Genomic DNA, 26228 nt, shown 5'->3' on the forward strand with positions numbered 1-26228 from the left:
CAGCAGGAGTGGAGTGCCAGATCCCCAAGAGGTGGGCGAGGTAGCCATCAGCACTAACTGTGTGTGCAGAGACAGTTCCTGGGGCTCAGCTGGCACAGCCTAGGGAGGAAGGGTGGGCTTAGGGACTTCTCAGAGGTGCCATTGCTCCAGGATAGTGGTTTTCCAGTATTATCCTCCATAAGGATCAGTTTTTGGTTCCCAAGGTCTGGGGTGAGGCCTGAGAATTTGCATTTCTAAAGCATTTCCAGTGATGCTGCTGCTGCTGCTAGTCCACACTTGGAGAGCCACTGCCTTAGGGGACATTGTCCAGGTGATCTAAGCTGATGGCCTCACCCTGCTCTCAAAGGGGTCTGTAAAGGTGAGACAGAGAAGTAGTAGGCACCAGATGGCATTGCTGGACACTGAGACTCCAGAGGGGACATGGAGAGGATAGCAGGTATTAGGACTATCGTGTGGGGGATGGAAGGATGGGGAGGGCATACGAGCCTGGGTGGTCAGAGCCACCACGGGCAGGGACAACACTTAGGAATTTTCCATACTGCACTAAGATTGAGCTCTAGGGCTGGTCCCACAGCTCAGTGGTCAAATGCTGTGATAGGGACCCAGTTCTCATATGGCTGACCATGATTCATGTCCCAGCCCTGGTGTCTTAAAAAAAAAAAAAGCCAGTCTTATGTGTGTGCATGCCCCAAATCCCGACAGGACAGGCTAGAGAATGGAGGAAAGCATTGCAGCATTACCATGGCCTACAGAAGGTGCTCTCTCTCTCTCTCTTTCTCTCTCCAGTGAATGCACACACCCTGTGACAATAATTTTTTTTAAAAGGCTCTATTTGGAAGGCTGTGGGGCTTGTACAGGGCTCTGTTACCTGGTAGTATCTACTCAGACACAAAGGATACTAAGACATGGCAACCATGTATCTGTCTAATTACTGCCTGGGCAGGCACACCATCAGGCAGGCCCAGTGCCTGTCAGAGCTTTGCCCTCACTGCACATGAGGAAGAAGACAGTTCATAGGCTGACCTTGGCCCGAAATTGGCATCAGTTTGACTGAGTTAAGCTTTAAAATACAAAGCAATACAGAGGGCTCAGGGCAATCATTTGAAAAGAAATCCTACTTCCAGAATGACCTACAGAGCAATGTTCGATTTGAGCTTTTCTTTTTTTTCTACATTATTTATTTAATTTTATTCATTCATTCATTTACTAAGTTTTGGACAGAGACACACACAGAGAGAGAGGGAACATGAGAAAGCAAGCCACCAGGTCCAGCACTCGAACCGTGGTCGGCCATGTGGGAGTGCCCAACACCTTAATTACCACACCACCCGCTGGTCCCGATCTGAGCTTTTCAAATAAGAAAAGCCAACATATTTAACTCTATTCTCTTTGTCCCCGTTTCCATGTGGAAGCATCTTTAATTATCAGGAGGAAACCTGAAATGGGAGGGGTCTAGAATCAGGACCTATAGGAGAGTTACGATGCAGACTACTCAAACAGATACACACAATATGTCTGAGACTCAAAAACACGGTCATCCCATGAGCCAAGGTCACCGTGAGCCTTGGCCTACACAAGCATGCAGGGCTATGTGTCACCCCTCAGCTCACTGATGGGTCATAGGACAGGGAAGGTGGTGGATGCAGGTGGTGAGAAGGTGGATTCTGTGTCCCAGTGGGACGGTGCCTTCATCTTTGTCTCTGGCCCATTGCAGCCAGTCACTGCCTTGTCACTGCCTTACACAGCATCTCTCCTGTAGGTGCTCAGTAACCACAGTAATCGAAGATTGGTTGCCTTTCTTGAATCCCTGTGCAATTTTTGCTAGCCACTGCTAGGTTCTGGTCTATAGCGCTAAGCGCTAAGGATGAACAATCTCTGCTCTGGGTACCATGAAATTGAGGTGCTTTACAAGTTTGTCCTGAATCCCCAGATGCTACGGTCTGTCTAGACCACCTCTCAGCATCCCCAGACCCAGAAAGGAAAGGAAGGGGTGTGTTCTGAGTGGACAAAGGTTGCCACCAAATATTGTCTGTCCGCAGGATTCTGTTGCCAACCCGTGCAGGAGAGTGGCTAACCCATGTGGGAGAGCGCCCCCTTGAGGGAACCAGGCAAGGTGCTTCTTGTCCTTGGGCAGTAGTGGGTGCTGGCTGGCCTCAAGTGCTTCTAGAAACAAGCTGAACTTTCTTTCCTATGACAGCTCTGCCTTCCTGGCTGAGGTTCCTGGGGAGTCCACCTGATTCCTCTGTACCTGTTCCTTCATGTGAAAGAGGAGTGACATCTGCCCTGTACCTATTTCATAGGGCTGTGGTTGGAGAGAGACAGATGAAGGGGAAAGTACCTTGAGAGCAGTAAAAACATCCAAGACTTTATGGGACACTGAGCTCTTCCCAGTACTGGGTCAAGGGTTTAGTCCTTGTCGCTGCCCTGTGGAGGAGGTACCGAAATGCAGAGGGAGATGAAACAGCAGCAGAGCAGTTGGGCTTCAATCTAACATCAAGGCTCATGCCCATCAGCTCTGGGAGGGGGGCTAAAAAAGTATCTGCTCTTCCAGGGGAGTCCATCAAGAAGATGGGGCCGGCAGATGGTGTGGTGGTTAAGGGCGCTGGACTCCCACATGGCCGACCACGGTTCGAGTCCTGGACCTGGCTGCTTACTTTCTTACTTTCTCTTCTCTCTCACACTAATTTCCTCTCGGGTCAAATAAATAAATAAATAAAGTGAAATAAAATAATTCTTAAAAAAAAAAAAAGAAAAGAAAAGAAGAAGATGGTCCTGGCCAGGACAGCCTCTGCAAGGTATTTCCTGTCTTTGGCCTTAGGAATGATCCCTGCAGTGAGGGAAGGCTGTTTGGGGGCTGCTGGTATTGCCTTGGGGAGCCCCACTTCCTAGTGTGCATGCAGATTTGTGCAAATCTTACTTATTAATCTCTGTGATGCCCTTGGGGGTGACTGACACAAGCTGGGGAGGGGTGCTCAGAGAGGCAAGGCTGAGGGTAGATGCCTTCTCCACACAGCTGTGCCACAGGACTGCACTTGGGCCCGACACACAGTCACACAGATATAATTTTTTTTATGTTTTTAAACTATAAGGACTATTAGACAAAAAGAATGCCCACTAACCCTGTCATTACACTTTATTGGGCCTAGTAAAGATCACTTATATCCACCTAAATCAGATTTGGGCTTCTCAAGCACACAATTCACATCAACATGGCAGCGGAAGTCCAAGAACTGAAATGGCTGAACAGCAGTTCTTCTCACAGTGCTGTGGGTGAGGATGAGCCTGACACTCGGGCTTCTTCTCAAACTCTGGCTTTAACTCCTACCTGCTCCATGACTTAGGGCTGGTTGGGACATTTCTGGGTCCCGGTGTCCTCAACTCTAAAATAAGGCTGACCTGGCTAGAGAGGTCATTGCGTGTTACATGACACAGACCTGTGAAGTGCTGGGCACAGCGATAGGTTCTAAGTTAGTGCAGCTTGTCCAGGTAGAGTCTGGAGGAATTAGACTTGGGCTGCCATTTCTTCTCGTCTGTGCTGTTACATCGCTTAACCTGTAATGCCAAGATGTCCGTGACAAGTATTGATCTGTAGGTGATTAGAGCCGTAATGTATCACACCAGGATTCATTCATTAACTTCTTCATTTATCAAATATCCACTTTGTGCCCAGTGTATACTAGGTAATCGCCTTCTCACGATGGAGGCAGATCTATCAACGGAGCGATGTGAAATAGGGAGTGATGGAGAGGGTATGCAGGCAGGAGGGCGAAACTGACCTTCTCCTTGGGGCTCAGAGCCCGTGAGGGGACTTGGGCTTACCGGAGACACTTGAGATCACAGTGACTGGTCAGAATAAGCCTTGAGATCACCTGGCTGGGAGCAGGGGTTGAAGGGCCAGTTTATGAGAAAATGCTGTGTGTGTATGGGGCGGGGGGAACCATGGAAATGGTTGGAAAGAAGAAAGGGAAGACTAGTTTTAAATGCAGCCCTGATACCTTGAGGTACAATGTAGAAAACTTGGGGGGGGGGTAGGTGCTATTGATAAGAGAATGTAAACCCATCAGAATGCGTTACTAAGAAGAGTTATGGGTGTTCCAAAACAGGAGGAATTATCATCCGATGGCAATTTATTCTTTCGATTCTAATGCTACAATTCTCTGTCTCCTGGGCAGTGGAGATATTCTCAATGCCTGTCTAAGAAGGAAGATATTAGGGACTCACTGTTCGCTAGGCTCAAAGTCTCTGTTGACCTTAAAACAACTTGCCTGGGAGGAAAATGACCTACTGCATATTTACTATTGAAAATAATTTTCCTTGGGAAGTCTGCAAGCCTGTTAAAGATTAATAGGGGATCTTATACATGTTTCTGTTTAAAATTTGTTTGTGCAAGTGTAGGTTGTTAGCTATTCAGACATCCGCTTGCTTTCCCCTTTGCCCTCTCCGCCTCCTAGGGCACCTAGAGGCTAAGGCTCCTTTAATGTGTGTGAGGTACATTCAGCCAAGCCGGAGTGTAGAGCGGAGGCACTACAGAGATGTCTAATGCTTGTCTTCAGGAATGAGGGTAAGGGAAGGAGTTTTGCAAATTATTCAAGTCAGGGGAGCCTAGACACTTTTAATTTTTCACCTTCTGGGAAACCCCTGAGAAGCAAAGTTTGACCGAAGGACGCCAAGCAGCATTTGGGATAATGTCTAGAATGTACCCATGTTTCTCTAAGCTAATTAGATTTCATTTCCTCTATGCCATCACCTGAGCATCTTGATGTGTATAGTCAATGAGTTGCCTACCTCAGCACTTCTTTCCGAGGATCCAGACAGCACCTTCATAACTGAGCGCATTCCTGAGGCTTAAACCACCTGATCAGTACCAGACAGTACAGAGACACATGGAGTGGCCTGTAGCACTGCCCTAACCTGTTTCCTGGGGTGTGACCTAAAAAAGGCATTGCTCAACTCCAAGTGGTTTAGGACTCACAGGAGAAACCAATCTCTTTTTGTTCAGAATGGTAGGAATAAGCCATTTATTAATTGTGACTTCATTGTGCACGGGTAGACTTTGAACCCATGGGTCAGTGACTTCAGGACAAGGCTTTTCCTATGCTAAGTTATTAGCAGGTAAATTCTAGAGTAAATAGTGGTGTGGTTTTCTCTAGCCTGGGACATTCTAGGGGGTCTCAGGATTAGCATCGACCACCTGAGCTGGTCTAAAGCAGAACAGGAGACACCAGCACTGTCCTTACTTGGGGCTCAGAAATGGTTGCCCACAGGTGTAAGGAACATCTAGTCCTCCCAGTAACATTTTGAGGGACTTACTGTCATCCTACCTGAGTAAATTATGTTTCAGAGGGTGTATAATACTTGCCTATAACATCATGGTTGGTTAGTGGTTGCATTGAAATTTTAGTCCTGTTCTATCAAAACTCCCCCTGTATACTGCCTTTGACTAGTTTTTTAGTTTCTATCATTGCCGTAACAGATTGGCACCAACTGGGTGGCTTTATCTAATAGAAAGATATTCTTATACAGAAGGTGTTTTGTAGATGAGACTTTTGCCACGGGTTGTACTGGGTGGAAATCACGGTGTGGCCAAGGCCAAGAAATGGCTTCCCTCTTGAGGCCTCAGCAGGGAAGCCATTTCTTTGCCTTTTCTCTGCCCGTATTTCTTGGCCCTTTCCTTTATCTTCAAAACCAGCCAATGCCAGTTGAGTCATTCTCGCATATCAATCTGCCCATCCTTTTTCCACTTTTCCATTGATTGCAATTACATTCAGATCACCTGGATAATTGAGGATAATCTCTCAACTTCAAGACATAACCTCAGTCACATCTGCAAGTAGTTTTTGCCATGGTAGGTCACATAGTCTCAGTTTCTAGGATTTGAGTCTAGAAACCTTTGGGGGCCAAAGAAGCTCCAAATGTAAGTATTCTGCCTACTCATAAGTAGTTTTCCTTCTAAGCATCTGTCTTGTTTTTAAATTTCAAAATATCATGAATTGCAGAACTAGTTAGTTTTCCCCTCTTCCCAGTGGTTGCTAGGAGGCTCAGAGTCAGATGTGGAATTTTATCAAACCCCAAGGTATGTGTGAATTTTGTACTAACTGTACACATAGTGCCTCTGTCTTATCTTTCTGTGGCCTCCAATTCCCTCATTAATTTTTACATATATTCCCTGGCATCACAGTTACATCTGAATGACTCTCAATATTCTTTATGAAGCAAGAGGGGGGCATAAATAATTAAAGGAAGTGATGGCCAGTGACCTTTTGCAGCTCAGGGTTCCTGAGCAGTTGATTTGGAGCTTCTTTGAGTTCTAGGAGAAATAAGAGCCAACTTCTGTAACTCGTTCCTAAAGATGAACGTACCTGCAGAATTGTGTAATACATGATGTAATTCACACCATGTTGGTCTGGAGTTTTAAGGTGTGGCTGGTTCTACTGGTGAAAGATTGGGTAAACATCTAGATTTGTATTTTTTCTTGTGGTCAAAAGTCACAAAATTGACTTACTGAGTTTAACGTTTCTCTTCAGAAATGTAAGTGACTTAATGGATTAAAATTTACCCTCGGAGAGGTTTTTTTTTGTTTTTTTTTTTTGTTTGTTTGTTTTTTTTTAGAGGTTTTTGCTACAGGGCGCATGCACTCACCAGACAAAAAGAGAGAGACAAAGAGACAGAAAGCGAGAAATCCCCCCCCAGGGGGGATGGCCACGCTACAATCCCTTCTCCTGCATTCTCCTCTCGGGATCTTGGGCACGCACACACACACACCCAGCCTGAGTTTTAAGCCACCAGGTCCAGGACGCGAACCACGGTCGACTATGTGTGAGTCCAGCGACATAGCCATTACGCTAACTGCTGGCCCAACCCTTGGAGAGTTTTTAACATATTTGTCACCTGCAGTTATCCTGTCAGATAACTATTGGTTATCAGAGCTCTATGATAATGTCATCATCCAGAAAACTTCCAATTTCTTTTCTCCTTGAATTTCTTCTCTTCCAGAGCCAGATTTTCTGCACTAATGGCATAGCATGGGTAATGCAAAACAACTTTATTTGCCCTGGCAATGTGACATAGGTGGTGTCCTTTCTGTGCCCCTATTATTGCTTACAGTTTGCTTATGACGTGACCATCACCTTGTGCGTTGGGTTTGGCTGCAGCATGGTGGAGGGGGTAGTCCTAGCTGAAGGGCAGCATGAGGCTGCCAAAAATCCCTCTGGTTTGGAATGGATTCCCTTGCCAACTACCATGACTTGCTTCTCAAATTTGCCGGGTAGAGAGTAGCTGTCAAGCCCTGTCAGCCTCTCTGGCGATGTTGACTGATGGCTGTCAGTATTCAGCAAGGTGGCTTCGGGAATGATGCTGACATTTGATCAGATGCCGACCTGGACTTCCCTCTGGGGGCTACTGCAGTTTAATGTGATCAGAAAGGCTAAGGAAGCATTGACTCTCTGCCCTGCAGCCTGCTTCCACTGACCCCTTAACCTGGAGAGCAACCCAAAGCAGGACACGTGGACTGAGATAATGGGACTCCACCTGTTTTACAGAAATCCCTTCCTTTGTAGGTGAGGTTTTGTCAGAGCCCCTGTGCACCAGGAGCGGAGCCCAGTGATAGCAGCCTCCCGTGATCCACATGCTAGGCACACTGCAAATCAGCCCTGCAGTCAGGGCGGCCAGAGAGCCAGAGGAGCAACAGAGATCAGGGCCGCCCAGGGTTTTGTTAAATAGATCAGAGCCTCCTCCTGAGATCAGGAAGAGGCTGAGCAGGGATTTGAGGGATTTGCTTGGCCATGGGCCTTCCTGTCACACAAAACAAAGGCTTCTTGGCCTTCTGATGCTCTTTCCCAATAGCATGTGGCTGCAGTCTGGCTCAGGCACCGAGACTGCATCCATTGGCCAGGCTTTAATAAACTCAACACAAGTGGGAACCTGAGCTGAGGGCTGGTAAGTACGAGATGTGAGGAGCTTTGCACCTTGGCATCTGGGGTGTGCAAATGTGCCATGATAGCTTGCTTGTCCCTCACTCTCACTCTCAGGTCCACAGACTGCTCCCCGGCAACTACTAAAGGCCTTGGCTCCAGGAAACCAGAATACACAGCACAGAGTGAGGAGTAGCCAGGCTAAATGACACCCCCGCAAAATGTATCTAATATAGGCTCTGATTTCCTGAAGGATGCTTTCCAGATGTGTGCTCCAGTAGGCTGTTGGAGAATAAGGGCTAAGGCAGTTTTCTAAAAACAGAAAGAGGAAAAATCTGTTTTGTGTCACCATATCAGACAATTACCATTCCAGAGTTCTAGCTTTGTCGTCTCTGGTCTAATATTAGCAGCATGTTTTCCAAACGGCTTTTATTCGGTACAAGATATTATCATAAGATATTAACAAACTTAGAGATATTTAGTCATTTTTAACCATGTCTTTTTCCTCAAGCTCCTGGGAAAACTTGCTCTTCTTTTTATTTTTTTTTTTGGAGAGATTTTCACTATAGGGCGCATGCTCTCGCCAGACAGAGAGAGAGACATAGAGACAGAAAGTGAGAAATCACCCCCCAGGGGGGATGGTCACACCGCAATCCCTTCTCCTCCATTCTCCTCTAGGGATCTTGGGCACGCACATGTGCCTGGCGTGAGTTCTAAGCCACTAGGTCTGGGACGTGAACTGTAGTCGACTACGTGGGAGTCCAGCCACATAGCCATTACGCTAACTACTGGTTCCCAAAACTTGCTTTTCTTAAAGTGCCTTTATTCTATGAGTTTCTTTACATAACCGCCTGGCTTCAGACTTCTCAAATTGGTTTTGGTCGAAGTTGAGGCCTTTGGTTATATAGATGTAGACTGTTCTAAGTGTATGAAGTAAGGGCTGGCAGAAGAGGGACTGAGATCTGTGTGTGTGTTTTGTTTATTTGTTGGTTAGTTTTTTATGTTGAGCATGCTGTGTGTTTTTTGAAGCAAGGGTTGAACATTAAAATGAGCCTGGAATTGGGAAGAAAGATGAAGGGAGGAAAGTACAATTTCATTGGGTAACTGGTGTATTCTCCGCTCTAGGCAAGGAGCATTATGTAATTGTCATTTAAGTCTCACAGCAGCCATTTAAAGCGACTATACATAGTATTGGCCCCATTTTCCAAGTGAAGAAACTGAGACAGGGAAAACTTAAATAACACTTTACGGGATAAGAGCCTCAAGGGGGTGAGAAGCGTGTACGTGTCACTCCCAAGCCTGTTCACCTCTCATCTGTCATACTCAACCTCCTCTCACTGACCCACTGGGGAAGCTTTTAGAAACCAAATGACTTGAACTGTAGACTTTGGAACTCTAGAGTTTCAAACTCTAGGTTATGTAAAGAAACTCATAGAATAAAGACACTTTAAGAAAAGCAAGTTTTGGGAACCAGTAGTTAGCGTAATGGCTATGTGGCTGGACTCCCACGTAGTCGACTACAGTTCACGTCCCAGACTTTGAAACTCTAGAGTTCATGTGATTTCTTACACAAGTATTTTAATACAGGGATCCTGACCCAGAGTTCTGGGCTTCTACCAGGTAGTCAAGTACTGCAGTCTTTTATGGGTATGGGTGAGGTCCAAAAGACCCGTTCATACAGGGGCACCTAATTCATTGATGAATCGCCACCCTCTATGCACAGTCCACCTGCACCCTTGGCCCCTTCTGTGCTCCCACATTAACTCAGTCAGAGAAACCTAAGGGAGAGATCCCTGAAGAACAGTCTAGTCAGGGGCAGCAAGGGAGAACTGGCTTCAATAAAACCCCAGCCTCTGTGCGTCTTCCCTCTGGGGCTGTCCGAGCAGCTGGCAGCTCTCTCGCCGTCGGTGGCATCTGCAGCTAAGTGAACAGGTGCTTACCCTCGTTGGCTCTTGGCTGTATTGTATATTAAATAAGGAGATCTGCTAGAAAAACTTGTTCTCTAGATTCAAAGGAAGCCAAATGCCTTGACACAAACATCATGGGTAATGGCGAAATGGAAATTAATAGTAGTAAAAAATAATGCTTTGAAAGCAAGCAGTTTTGGGTTTTGATTTTGTTTTTTCCTTGGAAAGCTTTGAGTGTCCCATAGAGTGTATTTCCAAGGTGAAGGAAATCCAAGAGCAAAGAAGTTAAGCAACATGCTCAGGAACTTGGGCTAATTAATGTCAGAATCTGGATCCCATTCCAGGTCTCATGATGCAAAGTGCAGGGCTCAGTTCCGCCAACCGCACAGCCTTGGTCCAAATGTGAGATTGGAAACACATTTAAAGGATTATGATAATCCAGGATGAGTTAAATTGGGCATTTGTATGTTTTTACCTGTTCTTCATAACATCGTTTTCCTTAAACTGTTACAGAAAAAGGTAGGTAGATGACTTTCTCCTCACTGTCAAAAGACCAGCTGCTGTTTGAGAGAATCCCCTGGATTTGATCATTATAATCATTTTTCTATTTCCAGTTAGCAGTGTGCTTTCTTTAATATGATATGTCTGCATAAACCACTGGGATTTTTGTTGTTGTTGTTGTTGTTTGTTTTGTTTGTTTCAGATTTCCTAAGGCCATCTTGGCATTTTCTTGCTCTTTTCTCCTTTTTAGAGATGGGAGATTTTCTTACTGAGGGCAATGCATTTCTACATTGGAGTTTATTTGTTTCCTTTAGTTTTTCTCAGAAAAACAATCAGAACTCATCACTGCTGTAGTCATGGAGATTTCATGTCTCCAGAAGAAATCCGATTGTGGAGTTTCTTTGTTAATCCCATACCAGACATTTAAGCTTCCTTGTTTGGATCACAGCAGTCCAGGTGGGGAAGCCATCGGGACCATTGCTGCACGGTTCCTAATCCAGGGTGGGCAGGGAGAAGTGTGTGGATGGGGGCAGGGACATGCAGGCTGTGCATATAACAGATTCTCCCAGGCTGGTGACTGGACAGACGTAGAAGCAGAGACTCTCAGTTCTCCACGGTACCACGACCTCAACACAGCCATAACCAACCTCAGATCTCTTTGCAAACCCATCCTCCTGTCTTTCCTACCATGGCACCACTATCTGCTGAGTTGTCTACGCCTGACTCTGTCTCCTCCTCTCTTTAGTCTTAACTTCCATTGTAGGGGTACCTTCCACTTAGTGCATGCTCCCTGCTTCCTCCCCTTCCAGCCTTCAATTATTGGTTCTGGTTCTTCATTCCAGTCTCCATGTAACCATCCCTTGCACCTGTTGGGCCAGTTTTCTGCTCTCTGCATTGCTGCTAGAGCAGTCAGAGCAAGTCTTTGCTGAATAACAGAGAGACCAGCAAATCTGATGCTACTTCTTGTTTAAAATCCTTAATGGGTCCCACATCTTTTAGGATAGATTCCATTTTTTTTTTTTTAGAGTGGTTTTTGCCTTGGGGCACATGCACTTGCTAGAGAGAGAGACAATACAAAGAAAAGTGAGAAATCAACCCCTGGGGAATGGCCATACTGCAATCCCTTCTCCTCCGTACTCCTCCTGGGATCTTGGGCACGCATACATATGCACCCAATGTGGATTTCAAGCCACTAGGTCTGGGACTCAAACTGTGACCAGCCATGTTGGGGTCCAGCAACATAACCTCTATGCCATCTGCTGGTCCCAGATTCCAAATTCTTAGGCCAGTCAGGGATTTTCAAGATTGCACCAGCACCATCTCTTGTCACTTCCCATTTGCATGCTGTGGCCCTGCCATTCTGCGTGCATAAGCAGCAACATTCTGGATGACGCTGTGTTAAGTGTGGTGTGGAGAAGGCTCTCCAGCTCACGTTGTGTGGTCACATTCCAGCTCCATCATCAAGCTCTACAACCCAAGGCACAGATCACCTCTCTGTACCTCAGTTTCCTCATCTGTAAAATGGGGCTAGGAGGGCTGTGGTGAAGACCAAACGTGAGAATCTGTGTCACGTGCTTCAACCAGTGCCTGGCAGATACACTCTCTAATTGTTACCCGGGATTATCATGACGGGGATTACTTTATCCTATGCTGCTTTCTTCTGCCTAGAATACGCTCTTCTACCTTTTTCTGACACTTCCTATCTGTCCTTCAAATCTCAGTCCCAATGTCACACAGCCTTTTTGAAACCAGCTTCTGTAGCCAGGTGTTAGATTGTCGGGAAAGTCCTGACGTGTTTTTCTGGGCAAAAAGGCATCATGACTTTCCTGAGGACCCAGTAGCATTCCAAGCGTAAGTTGCAGAGTGAGAGTGTGTGGTTTAAGATCCTAGTTCTGCTTCTCTTCATTTTGCTCTGCTTTAACCTTACTAAGCCCTGGTTTCCTCATGTGAAAAATTATGGTAATAAAATAATAGTATGTACCTCATTAGAGTTTTCAGGAAAGAATATGATGTGTATAAAGACATACGTAACATATGCCAAATACTTCCTTCTTAAGGTATAATTTTTATAAGCAGCCTTTCTTACCTTTTATCAAGAACAAACCACAGTATTATTTTAATCTTTTTACTTGTTTCTCTTGGCATCTAGACTGTAGGTTATTTAAGTTCAGGGACAGGGTCTTTTTCAACATTATATCGTAAGCACTGGACACATCATTGAGTTAGTGGGACAGACAGGGACCAGCTGCTTTGTCTGTACATGTGACCATTTGCACACATTAAGAGATTCTGGAGAACTGTGATGATAGAGAAGGGAAGAATCTTTCCATGGAGTGGGGGAAGAAGGCTGGTTTTTTTGTTTGTTTTGTTTTGTTTTGTTTTGTTTTTCAAAAGTACTGAAGACTGGAGGTTGATTGTGTTACATTATTTCATTGGGCACAAAGAGAATCTTGGAGAGAAGTCTGTCCCAGAAGGGCTGGGACTCAACCCCTGAGACACGGCACATATTTAATCAGTGGGATTGATTACATCTCACTAGTTCTTAAACAAAGTTGTGTTGGCAAATATTTAACAACTTTTCAAAGCCCTGATTATCTAGTGTTTGCTGATTACCATGGCCACTTTCAAACTACCACTGCGTTACCACCGTGATGTTAATCAACTCACAAGATTCTTCTAAACTTTACCCATCAGCCAGTAATGAGCTGGCCTCAGCACAACACTTGTTCAAACTTCTTATTTCAGTTTTTCTGTCTGTCAAATGTGAATCCTGTTCACATGTGACTATCCTATTTCCCTGTCAGGGGAAAATGGATCAAGTGTGACAGGAGCGTGGCGATTTAGTGTTTTAGCAGTGCTGCATATACTCTCTTACATTGAAACTCCCTTCCCAACTGCTGGTTGTGTTCTTGCTGGGGCTGGGATATGTGCTGATGATCTCCTCTCTAAGCAGCCTGTCCAGGGTTCTGCTCAGAGCAGGGTATTTAGTTTTATTCTCCCGATCGGAGCTGTGCTTTCTGCAGCAGACTGACTCAATTAGCCTTCCATTCCAGAGTCCAATTGTGAGTCAATTCTGAGGTTGTTAAGCAAAATGAGTCTGGTGGCATTAGCCTTGCGCTGAAGGACAGTAATCCGTATCGCAGTGTTGTTCAGTTAATAGTCTGCTGGAGAGACTGCAAGAATCGGAGACACGGAGACAGAGCGACCTTTCGTCCATCTCTGGGGAACAGGCTGGGAGCATGGGACTGCCTTGTCAAAGAGCCATTCCGCGGCCAGGTTGTGTGCAGAACTGGAGCCCCAGCTGCCTGAACTGCAATTGGCCTTCGCAAAGTTAGAAGCTCAGTGCCACTAGATCATTAACTTTCATGACCAGAAAAATTCTTCTGAAATTAACACTCAATCCAAGCTGGATGCCATTGGAGCCAGTTGAGTAAGCTTGAGCCACCTTTAGGGATTTCCTCTGAAAAATAAATCCTGTAACCAGGCTACAGAAAATCGCCAGGTTTTATATCTTTCAGTGCGTTCAATTAAAGTCAGAAAACACCAACGAGGCAGGGATGGTGGTTGAGGTCCAGGCACGTACACATGCACAGCCTCATTTGGAGGATTTGGCCAATCCACTCAGCTTCAGCACATGGCCCTGCATGGGAAACATTATAAAAGATCTCTCTGAGGAGTGTCGCGCAGAACAAAGGAAAGAAAGCAGACCTCCGGCACCTGTCCCGGGGACTCGCCATGGGGGAGCCAGGCACACCGAACACACTGAACACGCCAGATCTGCACAGATAGGGAGGCTTGGACACGCCTGCTAACAAGGGTTCAAGGAGAGAACCCACCCCTCAAGAACATGAGGCAGCCTTTGCAGTGCACTGTGAGCTGAGATCATTTCATCAGGCCTTGTAAGCCCCTGCTAGTTAAAAGTGTAGGAAAGGGATGCATAATGTGCTTCCTCTAAACCTTTTACAGACCTCTGTGATCCCTGCACATCCTACCCTGCTCAGCTCTGCCAGCCCCAGCTTGTTTATATTATAAAGTATGCAAGTAAAGTCAGTTTCTTGGGTGGAAAGAAGTAAAAACAGCACTGGGGTCGTCAGCAGCCAACTCAGGGAGAGAGCTGAAGACAGAAGAAAACTGAGACAACCTCCCATTGTCTCCTATAATTGCCGGATAATTTAAATTCTTGTGAAGTCCTTTGTGTTCTTCCATAGAAACAGAGCTGTTGTCTGCTGAGATGACTCAGAGGTGGCCCAGCTCTCATTCAGGGATCTCTCCAACAATACCCTCTTCAGACTGAAAACCAGCCAGTTGGCCACAAAGTGCCCTCTTCCTCCCCAGACTGGTGTGTGTGGCTTTTCTTCATTTCTGGGTCTCTGCAACTTTACTGCCACACAGGACTTCTGGGGGACCACAAGGCCTCCGGGGAGTTGCCAGAATACAGCCGATGCTGTGCTTTGATTGGTGGGCGCTCCAGGCCTGGCTTCTGACCACAGGCCCTCTGCGCCCAGGGCCAGCCTCACCCATCTCACTCCTGGAAGGCAAGCTGCCTCTCTGTGCCCCTCGTCTGGACTCAGCCGCTATCCCTGGGCTGGTGGATGAGAGATGACTTATAAGACAGATACGCATTCTTAAAGCCAGTAGGAGTTATGGGAGCAGATGGGCTGTAGGATCTTATTTTGATGCCAGGGACATGTTTCTGTATAAAGTAAATATTTTCCCAATGTGGATCTCCCGTGAGTGTGTGAAGAAGCATATTTCCTAACGATGCAAATAAGTCTAGTCAGAAATAAATATTGAATGGAAACTTCAAAGCTTCTAGATTTCTCCAGTTATAGGCCCTGAAGACTTCTCTCCAAATAAGCCGGCACACACAGGTGGGCGAGGGCTGGAGGGACACTTGGGGGCTGTGTAAGAAAGGATGCCAATATTTTCGTAGTTGATGTTTTCTCTGTATTTGTGCCTCTGTGTGTGTGTGTGTGTGTGTGTGTGCCTGTGTGTGTGTGCGTGTGTATAAAGAGGCATATCAGCAAAGGAGTAAAGTTATGTCTGTCCAGAGGCTTAGGAATGTTTTAAAGCACATTTCTCCCCCTTTTCCTATTGTAGATCTCGCCTTGCAGATTTTTTTACCAACTGCCAACCAGAGTCAAGGTCTGTCAGCAGCTGTCTAAAGGAAAACTACGCTGACTGCCTCCTCGCCTACTCGGGGCTTATTGGTAAGGTCGGGGAGAAGAGGGGCTGGGGGAAGAGGCCGGTTAACAAATACCCACACTCTCCACTGCAGCCTGCTGATGTCTGCAAAAGAGAAAAGCTCCCAGTAACCCCCTGTGCTGGGGTTTTGATGTCAGCCCGTTAGGACTTGCCTGAAAAGAAAGAAAAAGAAAGAGGATAATGGATACGTGAAAGGCAGAGGCAGGAAACAGGGATTATGAAGGAGCAGGAAGACTGTGAGTGCAAGAGGAGTGTGAAGCCTCTCAGTTGGGGAACTGACCACGCAGAACAGAAGGAGGGGAACAAAGCCTCGTTAAGGAAGCAGAGAGCAAGTCAAAGCGAGTTAATTGAATGAGAGAACTTTGTAGAAAGCAAACTTGGAAGTCACTCAGTCTAAGGAAATCACAAAAGCTGTTTCCCAGAAATGGCCATTTGGAAATAAAATCCTTAAGTACCGGGGTCTTTTGCACCATTAATATTCTTGGTAATGCAATTCCCAGTGTTCAGGGGGAGATTTAGGCTACCTTCTCCCCATCCCCCCCCCGCCCCCAAAAATAGGCACAGCAGAAACATGATTCTCCTAAAGCTTCTGTCTTTGGAGACCCCAAGGCTTTAGAAGAAGTGCAAGCTCAGCATTTAAGACAAGCCCAATTAAACGAGGCACCCCTGAGCTGGAAGAGAGCCTGAGTGAGGCGAACTTGTGCCCCAGGATAAACGGGCTGGCAGGTGGAAAGGCAGGTATCCCAGACACCCTGGACAGCAGAGTCCTGGCAGCAGGGCTCCCTGGCAGTTGGCATTTGAGAAGGAACACATGGTGATGGCTTGGAAGGGTGAGAGAAATCACAGTTGTCAGAGTGCAATGGTTTGGCCAGAGTGTGCATTCCGTGTCAGGGTCGGACACGTCAGCAGCAGGAAGAACCTCCCACCAGGAATGACAGCACAGACTAAATGTCAACAGAGTGTCTTGAGCAGGAGCCTTTGGGGAGATCAGGGAGGAGACTTAAGGCAGGGAGATTGCAGGACACAGTAGGTACTCTCAACTTGTTCGAACCTGTGATACCTATGCTCCCGTGGGGAATACCTTTTTCTAGTTGGTCACTGTTTCTATTGATCTGACTGATCAGTGTACCTTCCTTAATACTCTAGATGTATATTCAGTCTCTCCTTAAATAAATTAGTTTCTAGGGATCAAGTATCAACTATGGAATTACAGAAATAATAACAGTAATTAAGGCATACAAACAATTCAGAGAAAACTGCAGAAGAAAATAGTAAGTACCTAAGCCACACTCTCAGGTGTAAGTCACCGTCAACACCAGCCTGTGTGTTCCCAGGTGGACGTGCTCATTTACTCTCCCACAAGGGGCCAGGGTGAGATACCACCTGCATTTCCATGAGGTCCTTCCTAGGCTCGGCCCACCCTTCCTACTACCTGAGGATGGTGAAATGAACACTGGTAGAGGCAGTGCATTCTACAGACCAGAATTTATTTCTCTGCTGCAATTGGATCTGGTCCTCTGTGCTAGGTGCTGTGTCTCTGGATTCTGACTTCTTTCTGCACAAAGCTTATTCTATTTCTCCCATGTGTCAAGGACCCAGTATGGTGCCAGACATACAGCGGCCTTCATCCCCTCACTCAGTGTTTCGGTGCTTTTTTTCTTTTCTCAAAGTTAGGAGTTCCTTATAAGCTGTTGGTTAAAGTTCTCACCCCAAAGTACAATGGTAGAGTGGGGCAGTATCTAGTTCATGTGAGTAAGGAATATGTGGCAAAGACAATATGCCTTTGACCAAGAGGAGTTTATCAAAAAAAAAAAGAAAAGAAAGAAAGTTTTTCTTTTGACCACCTGCCATTTCATACTTCTACAAACTATATAAAAACAAAAGATTTCTTGGCTTCAGTGGGCATGGCCTGGTGGAAGCCACCCAGGAGAAGACATTTGGGTTACATTCCGTGTAAATGCACCGTGTATGTGTGCTAGCGTAGAGCTCACCAGAAAACCCATGAATTGCACAAGATGTAGCTGGGGGGACCACCCAGCATTTCTTTGAGGATTATTGAGGGTCCACAGACAATACTGGAGGAGCCACAGACTTAGAGAATTTTCATCATTTGTTTCCAATTCTTCTACCACTTGGAAGACTTTATTTAAATCAGTCAAGAGTCTGGAATGCAAGAGATTGTACGTTCAGGATGTCGGGGACCCCCATCACAATAGCTTCTAAGCTTCCCTTGGATTTCTCTGAAGAAACATTTACTTCAGAAGGAAGTGGATTCAACACCCTGAAAAGATGTAAAACCAGTCCTATCTAGGTATGAAGATGAATGACATCTTCCAGAAGATGTAAAGGATTTGGCAACTCACTGCATTCCGAGTTAATTCTCTCTACTCCATGACATACATAACCATTTGTGCAGGGAAAAGTACCGTAAGTACAGCTCAAAGAGTTTCGTTATAGTTTTTAAAGTAAATGTGTGAATTATTTTGTGCTCAAGATAAATTGCCAAGAGAATGCACTGCTTAATATAATTTCCCACTCAGCCCGCCCAGTGTTTGTAATTATCCATGGTGCATCCACGTCGGAGGGACATTTGCTTCTTTTTAGGCTGTGGAAAAGTCCATACCGTCACACAAGAATAAAATGCCTTGTTTCTACTCTTCCAGGCACAGTCATGACCCCAAACTACATAGACTCCAACAGCCTCAGCGTGGCTCCATGGTGTGACTGCAACAACAGCGGGAATGACCTGGAAGAGTGCTCGAAGTTTCTGAATTTCTTCAAGGACAATACATGCCTTAGTAAGTTTGAAAAATATAAGAAATAAACACGTTTTCCTATCCGAGCTCAAGCTGTCCCTTCTTAGGTGTTACATGTGCTTCCGCCATCTCTCTTTCTCTCTCTGTCCCTTTGTCCTGATCAGTGATGGTGACTCCAGCTCCTTTTGGCACACTGTGCAATGCAGTAGAGAACTGAGTAAGTGATGAACGGGGCGCTGCCAAAGCTCTGAATCCACAGGCCTAAGAGAGCAAAAGATTCAAATAACGGAGGGCACATTATGTGGGGAAGAATACTTCTATCCGCAGATCAAATTTTGATCTTGGCAACCAGCAGAGAGTCTGTTCCAAAGGTCCTTAAAACCTGGGCAGAATAGACAATGTGAGAAGCTCAGACAAATTAGTTGGGGAGAGGCCTCCAAGGACTCTCTGAGAAAAATTAGAATGTTAACATCAATAGCCCCTTGGATGTTCGGGGTTGGCTCAGAGGAGAAGCAACAATTCTTGAGCGGGATAAACTGGCAATGCAGCCAAGAGACTCAGGATGTTGATTATCTTGGGAGACGAGATAAGTACTGGGGTGGAGGGAGGGGGCTCCTGCTTGGAAACAGAATCAGTGATTATTACAGTGTCCTTTAGGCAGTTTGGAAACATGTTTCCCAGAGGGACAGCGATAGAGAGAAATGTACAGAGGGAGCGATGGGCATTCATCAGACTGAAAGCACGGTGCCAGGTCTCTTCTGTCCGCCACGATGTGCGTGCATCTGCGGCAACCCAGCTGGGATGCTTGAAATTTCCGCTCGCTTCTGTGGCAGTCACTGTTAATTGGGTGCCTTTCATGTGTCTGAACTCGTTCTATAGGTGTGTATATGTATTATCTGCTTTGTTGTAATCTGCTTAGGAAGCCTAGGAGACGCAGGCATTGTGATCTTCGTCTGCCAGCTGAATAAAAGACCGGGATTCACATAGACCAGTCATGCCCGAGCTAGGATCCAAAGCCCAGGATTCTTTTACAGCCCCCTGTCTCCTGAGTCCTCGGTCATGCCTGATACTTAAGGGCCTGTTGGCTAAGAACATAGGCCTGGAAGTCAGGTACCAGGTCTGCCTTTCTAGTGAAAAGTATGAACCAAGTTTCTAGAATTCAAGGTTCAGCCACCCCTCGAAGAGCTGTGTCCTTGAGTGACAATTTCTCCAGGATGCTTGGCTGTAGAGTGACTGATTTTTAAAGAGTTAACTAACAATTTACCACATACACACCGAAAAGCTTTTGAGTATTATTCTAAAACCTCCTTATTTCCTTTATTGAAAAGAAAAATTCTAAGTCATTTGCTCACTAGGTGTTTTCAATAATGCGGCTGAAATCAACTGCTGTGGCTCTCTTAAAAGTAAAACAAGCTTGTGGATTCTTAAGTGAAATTCAAACCCGTGAAACTAGTCTCAAGTACGGAGGCGTTTGTTAAGTCTGGATGTACCGAGGAATTGCAGCTTAGACATCTCATTTGGTCTTGATTCTACCCTCTTTTTCACATCCTACACGCTTCTGGCAGAATGGAAGTTTTAACGAAGATAAAGCAATGACAATAGAGGTCAGTGTGAGAGAAGATTTTTCTCATGCTCGCTGGAAAACTTCTCCCTCCCAGAGAAATTAAAGTTGTCCCTTCTTAATAACATTTTGATGAAGAGGAAAATCATCTGGTATCTTATTGCTAATGACTTTTCAATAACAGTAAATGCATTTGGTCTGCAAGAGGTCCAGAGCCAGTCAAACTATTTCAGCCATTTCATCTGTACTGAGAGTAGAGAGGGTACAGGCTACCGAAGACACAGGGCTATAGATTTAGTGTTTTGCAAGAGCCTTAGAATGGAAGGAATTGGCATTTGGAGCTTCTCACCCAAACGTAGAAACCCAAGTCAACTCTCTTCAGGTTATGGCAGACCTCTCCCAGTTCCAGTTCCCCTATTATGAACGAACTCCAACCACCTGTTCACTTCTAATAATGGGGGAGGAGACTGTTTTGAAGCCAAGTGCTTGGCAGATGAAAGGGAAGAGTGGATGCGATGGAGGCGGAGGTGAGGTCTCAGTTGTTGTCACTCAAATCTTCATTTAGATGTCGCCTTCACCGAGAGCCCTCCCTGGATCACTTTATCTGAATTTCAGTCCCTCTCCCCACTGCAGTACTCCAGCAGCAACCCTTGGATTATGCTCCTACCCTTGTATTATTTTTCTCCAAGCATTTCTCACCACCTCCTGTACTATATGTTTTACGTCATTGCTTCCTGCACCCATTGCGCCCTTCATGGCTTCTTGCTCACTGTCCTACGTCTACACTAGAGCAGTGCTCGGCACTTGGTAGACATTCCATTACCATTTGAACACATGGGTGAGCAAGTGAGTAGATGAACTCCCAAAGTTGCAAGGCAGACATGCTAGGGAGAGCACAGGTAGTTTTGTGACATGGCAAGAGGCTCTTGGATCTGTATGTCTTAACAAGAAGAAGGAGATGTTTTTGGAGTTGTTCTGGGGTCATTTAAGAAACTGGTCCCTATGTACTTCTTTCTCTACAATCCACCCACCAGGTTAAGCCACATAACGTTGCAAGGAACAGAAAATGTATTTCTATTCATTTAAAGTTGTTTCTTACAGACCCAAAAAATGTAAAGTTGTAGAGAACAAGCTTCCAATTTGCTGAACTTAAAGGATAACAATTTTAGAACAAAATGTCACTTCTAAGAGGAAGATTAGGCTTAAATTATTCTGTCTTGTATATCGAAAAATGCCAACTAAGAGTTGTATATTAGCAATTTGCACATTCAGGTCCCAAATGGAAGAGTTGGATTTCTTATACAATGAATATGAAATAAAGAATCCCTAAATCCAGGCCAAATCCCGGAAGACCTGATTAAAAACTGTTTTTTATTCATTTTGGGGAGGGGAGCAACACAACCAATTTACTCTTGCCATAAAAACAATCTAATCCTATGAAATTGTAATAAGCTTTTAAAGTTTTACATTTTAAACTTTTCATTTAAACAGGGCTGCTCCTATCTAATTATGCAGATTTTGTTTGGAAGACTAGGAGCACAAATGGAAAAAAACAATCTTCCTTAGATTTTCACTAGATATTGATGACATTTGGGGTACGTTTTTCTTTGAAATACTTTATATAATTTTTTTTTCTTTTTTTTCCAAATTAGTGTGAATGCCCCTGAGTTGTCTCAGTTTCATGATTAGGAATGCTGGACTTAAAAAAAAAAAAAAAGCATTGATTAATTTCCTTTTAGTATACAATTTAGACAGAAAAAAAGGATTTTTCTTGGAAAATGGGACAATTATGATTTCAATAGGTCTAAGACTGGGGTTCAAAGGGTTTGACTGATGAGTATTTCAGGGCAAGCATCTTGCCTAGCATCTGACATGTAAATAGGAACACAATAAATATATGTTGCATTTGGAGCATAGCTAAGCATCTAGTTCGGTGTTTAAGAGGGGAATTGAAATTTGAGCACCTGACCCCGAAGACTGGCTCTTAGAATGAGCAGGGTGGATGGATGGATGGGTTTTGTTCAGAGAAGTTCAATGCTGTAATCAGAATTTCTAGTGTGCCTCTCTGGCTGTGTATATCCTGTCTGTTACATTTGCTGCTTGCCTTTGAAATTGGATTTCCTCCTGTTTTACTGCAGAAAATGCAATTCAAGCCTTTGGCAATGGCTCCGATGTGACTGTGTGGCAGCCAGCCCTTCCAGTACAGACCACCACTGCCACCACCACCACAGCCTTCCGGGTCAAGAACAAACCCCTGGGGCCAGCAGGGTCTGAGAATGAAATCCCCACACATGTTTTACCACCTTGTGCAAATTTACAGGTGAGAACTTCATCCACAGTCCCCTCTTGGAGCTCATTTTTTGGGGGGAACATGGACTCGTTTTCTGAAATGCATGTAGGGTAGATGGCAAATGCCACGCATGTTTGATCCTTAAAACTGCACTCGAAGCGTAACAATGCAGACTGCGACATGGCGTACAGTGAAGGGAAAGACTACGGAATCGAGTCTGCCTTTTGCTAGTCATAGGGCTTTGGTCAAAGCACTTATATCTCGTCCTCATTTTTTACCTCTAAGACGGGGCGTTTGGACAGACATCTTCCTAACATTTTGTTTGTGGGATAGGAGAGTTGGGTTGCCTCTTTGTTTATTTATTATACTTGTTCTGTGCTCTGCAAAGCAGCAGCATGCTGAGAGGAAAGGAGCCCTTGTGTTTGTCCCCATTCCTGCCAATTAAGTATCGCGTGGGGTATTTATGGAGAGGCAGCCTTACTAGTGCAGTATTGACTCACCTGTAGAGTCCCGGATGGGTTTGCTCTTCAGGAAACAAAAGCAAATGCACTTGGGTGTAAGAGGAGCGGGGAGCGCCCCCAAGCTGCCTCGCAAAATCCTGCATGTGAATAGAGGCCAGGAAGACTGGTCAGGACACTTCTTTGGGGTTAATTCAGGTCTGCAAGAACAGAACCACAACATACAAATGGTGATTTCCTGCCCTCAGTCAAAAGTGGAGTGTTTATTCTGCCTCTTTATTGATTTTTCATAGTGATGAGTACTCAGCTCTTTGGCAAGACATTACATATCCGTGTGTTCACAAAGTATTCTCCCACACTTCATTCGGTGCGTGTTATCCTCCTGACAGCTGCGGAAGAGATGCTGTGCCTGTTGTATTGCAGCCTTGTTCTTTTGCTTGAGGACAGAGGGGCTCAGAGAGAGACCGCTGTCCCTCCAGTCTGTCGAGTTAGTGGGTCACAGAGCCAAGGCTGGAACACTAGAGCCTCAATCTTATCAGGGTTTTCCCTGTATCTTTTGAGTAGGGGTGACCTACCTGTTGACTTCCGCCTTCTGCCATACTGGAGAAGGATGTTAGCTTGGCCTACCTGCCATGCACCATGCTGTCACCTCACTTGTGTCACTGGGGTACAGCCTCCCCAACCTCTACCACATATCATCCTCCCTGGAATGCTCACTAGAAGCCACTGTGTTCCTTGGAAAGTGTCAGGGTCGTTTTTTCTACTTCCAGTTTGCCAGATATCTCCTCAACCCTCCTCTTGTCTTCCCTTTTCCTCTCAGATACCTACATGTCACTCATCTGAGCTTTGGTCTCTGTCCTGGTTCTCCATCCACAACACAGACTCTTAGACACACTCACACGGTGCACACTGAGGGAAAGGGACATAGGGGCACCACACAGCCCAGGTCTACCAGCTGTTCCTCATACTGTTCCTCATCCTCCCGAGCCTTCACATCTCTGCCCTGTCCAGAGATGCCAGACCAAGAGGAGGTTTGGGGGATACCATGGCCTCTAACTTCCCTATCCTGCAGCAAGGCCCTGAGTTGCAGAGAAGGGAAGGGACTTGCGCAAAGTCCCCCAGTCAGTGGGAGGCAGATCGAATGTCAGATGAGGACTGCAGTCTCTTCTTCATCTTGGACTGGTGCTTTTTCTCAGTGACCTGCTTTTTCCTGGGTTGGCCTTCTGTGTTCTTTGGGTTCACTCACATTCCAGTGTCAGTAAAGACAAGTAGCCAGATGAGAGACAGGACCCTGTAATCTTAAGGTGACAGAGGTAGGCCAGTGATGGTTTCTGAAAAGTTCAGCCCTGACCACGCCAAGACCAGCTTCTTTTCTGCACATTTCTACGTGCACAGAGGGTGTGGCAGAAAGAACATTCAGCCTGTCTAAGTCCCTTCTGTGTTTTTGGAAACTTCATAAGGATAGACATTCAAAACTAAAAACAAAAATTCTCTCCTCAGTGAACTCAGTAGGTAAGGGAATTTTGGAAGCTCAGACTACATGACTAGGGACACCTCAGAACAGGAATCATTGAAAACTCTACAAAATGAGAGTTGTTACCATGAGCTGGGTAGGGGCCTGTCAGCCATAGGAGGTGTTACTGATTTCCACAGCCCCTGCCATAGTTCCCTGCCCTGCCACAGCCTCCCACCCTAGCTCCTGATGGGCAGGCCATGGCACAGTGCACAACCTGGCCACACAGCCACTGCTTCTCCTCTGACACAGACCTGCCCACCACCTCCCCTTGCAAGGAGGTCTTTGTGTACCACTGCAGGTTACCCTGGCAACAGCAAGGACCCCACAAGCTTTATTACCAAGAAGTCATGCCTTTCTTTTCCCTATGGTAGTGATAGGAACTGCTTCACACACAGAAGGGCAGAGTAACATGAAAGTATGAGCATTTATCGTATGGCTGCCATTTAACTTCTTGGCACAGGAGGATGGAGGTGCAGGACTGGCCAGGAATAAAGGGTGGCCACACCTCCCTTCCCTGTGGTGCACACAGTATCTACATAACTTGCAGCTAAACAACATTTCTGTTCCAAGGAGCCTTAAGGATGCCACTGAACCTTACCTTGACTCCTAGGATTATTACCTGCTGAGTCTGTTTTTGCACCTGTGAGACAGGAGATAAGGGCATGGGCTACACAGTCAAGCCTTTGCTCACCCACCCCTAATCTTGTCCTCACTATCATCATGGCCCCAGCACATGTACCACTTTCTCCAAGCTGCAGCTCCCTTGTCTACAATTGAGTCCTGGGTATGACCTTGCTGCTAGACTTGAGAGGATTAGATGCAGCAGTAAACATTGCAGAATGGCACCTTAGAATGTGACCTGTGAGGCTTGTCTCTAAGTCAAGCTTGGCCAGTTGGTCCCTTTAAATAGATGGGTGGTGATGCTTCACCTTGCTTGAGGGTAGAGTGCTGAGGTGTGCTAGGGAACACTAGTGTGAGTTAGCACAGACACGTGTATAGTTTGTTTTATTTTTTAAAACATGCCTTGTCCCTTTTATTCCTCACAGCAACCCCATGAATCAGGAGTGGCAGACATCCTTCCTTTCCACATGTAAGACAACTGAGGCAGGAACAGACAGGTGACTCAACTGAAATAACAGTAACTCTCCAGTGGTCTAGGAATTTGAATTTCAAGGCCAGGATAATTTGCCTTGTTTCATGACTCTTGGACAATCAAGGCTCTTTCTTTGTGTTAGGAATAGACAATGCTAGGTTTAAAGGTGTCTCCTTCAAAAATTCATGTGAGGGACCAGCAGTTAGTGTAATGGCTATGTCACTGGACTCCTATGTAGTCGACCGCAGTTCGAGTCCCAGACCAGGTGGCTTAAACTCACTCCAGGCGTGTGTGCGTGCGTGCCCAAGATCCTGAGAGGAGAATGGAGGAGAAGGGATTGCGGTGTGGCTGGCCCCCCCCTGGGGGGGGGATTTCTCGCTTTCTGTCTCTCTGACTCTGTCTGTCTTTCTGGTGAGCACACATCCCCTTTAGCAAAAACCTCTCCAAAAATTCATGTGATGAAATTTAGCTGTGATGGGATTGAGAGGGTGAAACCTATCCAACTGTGAGATTAAGAGATTAGGTTTGGGGGAGGTAATTAAGATTAAGGTCATCAGGGTGGGACGCCCAGAGATTGAATCTTCGTAGGAATTGGCAGATGGGTACTCTCTTACTCAGTCTTGGTATGTGGTGACCTCTCTGTGTCAGGACTCTGCAGAGTCCTCACCAGCCAGAAGACCCTCACCAGATGGAGCCCTTTGACTTTAAGACTTCAAAAATTGTGAGCAAAATAAACTTCTGTTCTTTATGAACTATGTAGACTCAAGTATTTCTGTTATTAGAAATATAGCTCGTGAGACCAGCAGTTAGCATAATGGCTATGTCACTGGTCTCCCACGTAGTCGACTACGGTTCAAATCCCAGACCCAGTGGTTTAAACTCATGCCAGGTGTGTGTGCGTGCGTGCCCAAGATCCTGACAGGAGAATGGAGGAGAAGGGATTGTGGCGTGGCCATCCCCTCTGGGAGGTAATTTCTCGCTTTCTGTCTCTCTGTCTCTCTCTGTCTTTCTGGCGAGTGCACGCACCCTAT

General features: G+C 45.7%; 1 protein-coding gene across 2 annotated transcripts in view; it reads left to right on the forward strand.

The window, feature by feature from the left end:
• Positions 1-26228, forward strand: part of GFRA1 (GDNF family receptor alpha 1) — a 236886-nt gene that overhangs the window by 182377 nt on the left and 28281 nt on the right. For both annotated transcript variants that reach the window (XM_006142220.2, XM_006142221.2), the window contains 3 exons: positions 15419-15528; positions 18187-18321; positions 21979-22160. In XM_006142220.2, the coding sequence (XP_006142282.1) occupies positions 15419-15528; positions 18187-18321; positions 21979-22160 (427 nt within the window). The remainder of the gene's footprint in view (positions 1-15418; positions 15529-18186; positions 18322-21978; positions 22161-26228) is intronic.

This window comes from Tupaia chinensis, unplaced genomic scaffold (genome assembly GCF_000334495.1).
Source record: "Tupaia chinensis unplaced genomic scaffold, TupChi_1.0 Scaffold000069_1, whole genome shotgun sequence".
In the NCBI taxonomy this organism is placed as follows: Eukaryota; Metazoa; Chordata; class Mammalia; order Scandentia; family Tupaiidae; genus Tupaia; species Tupaia belangeri.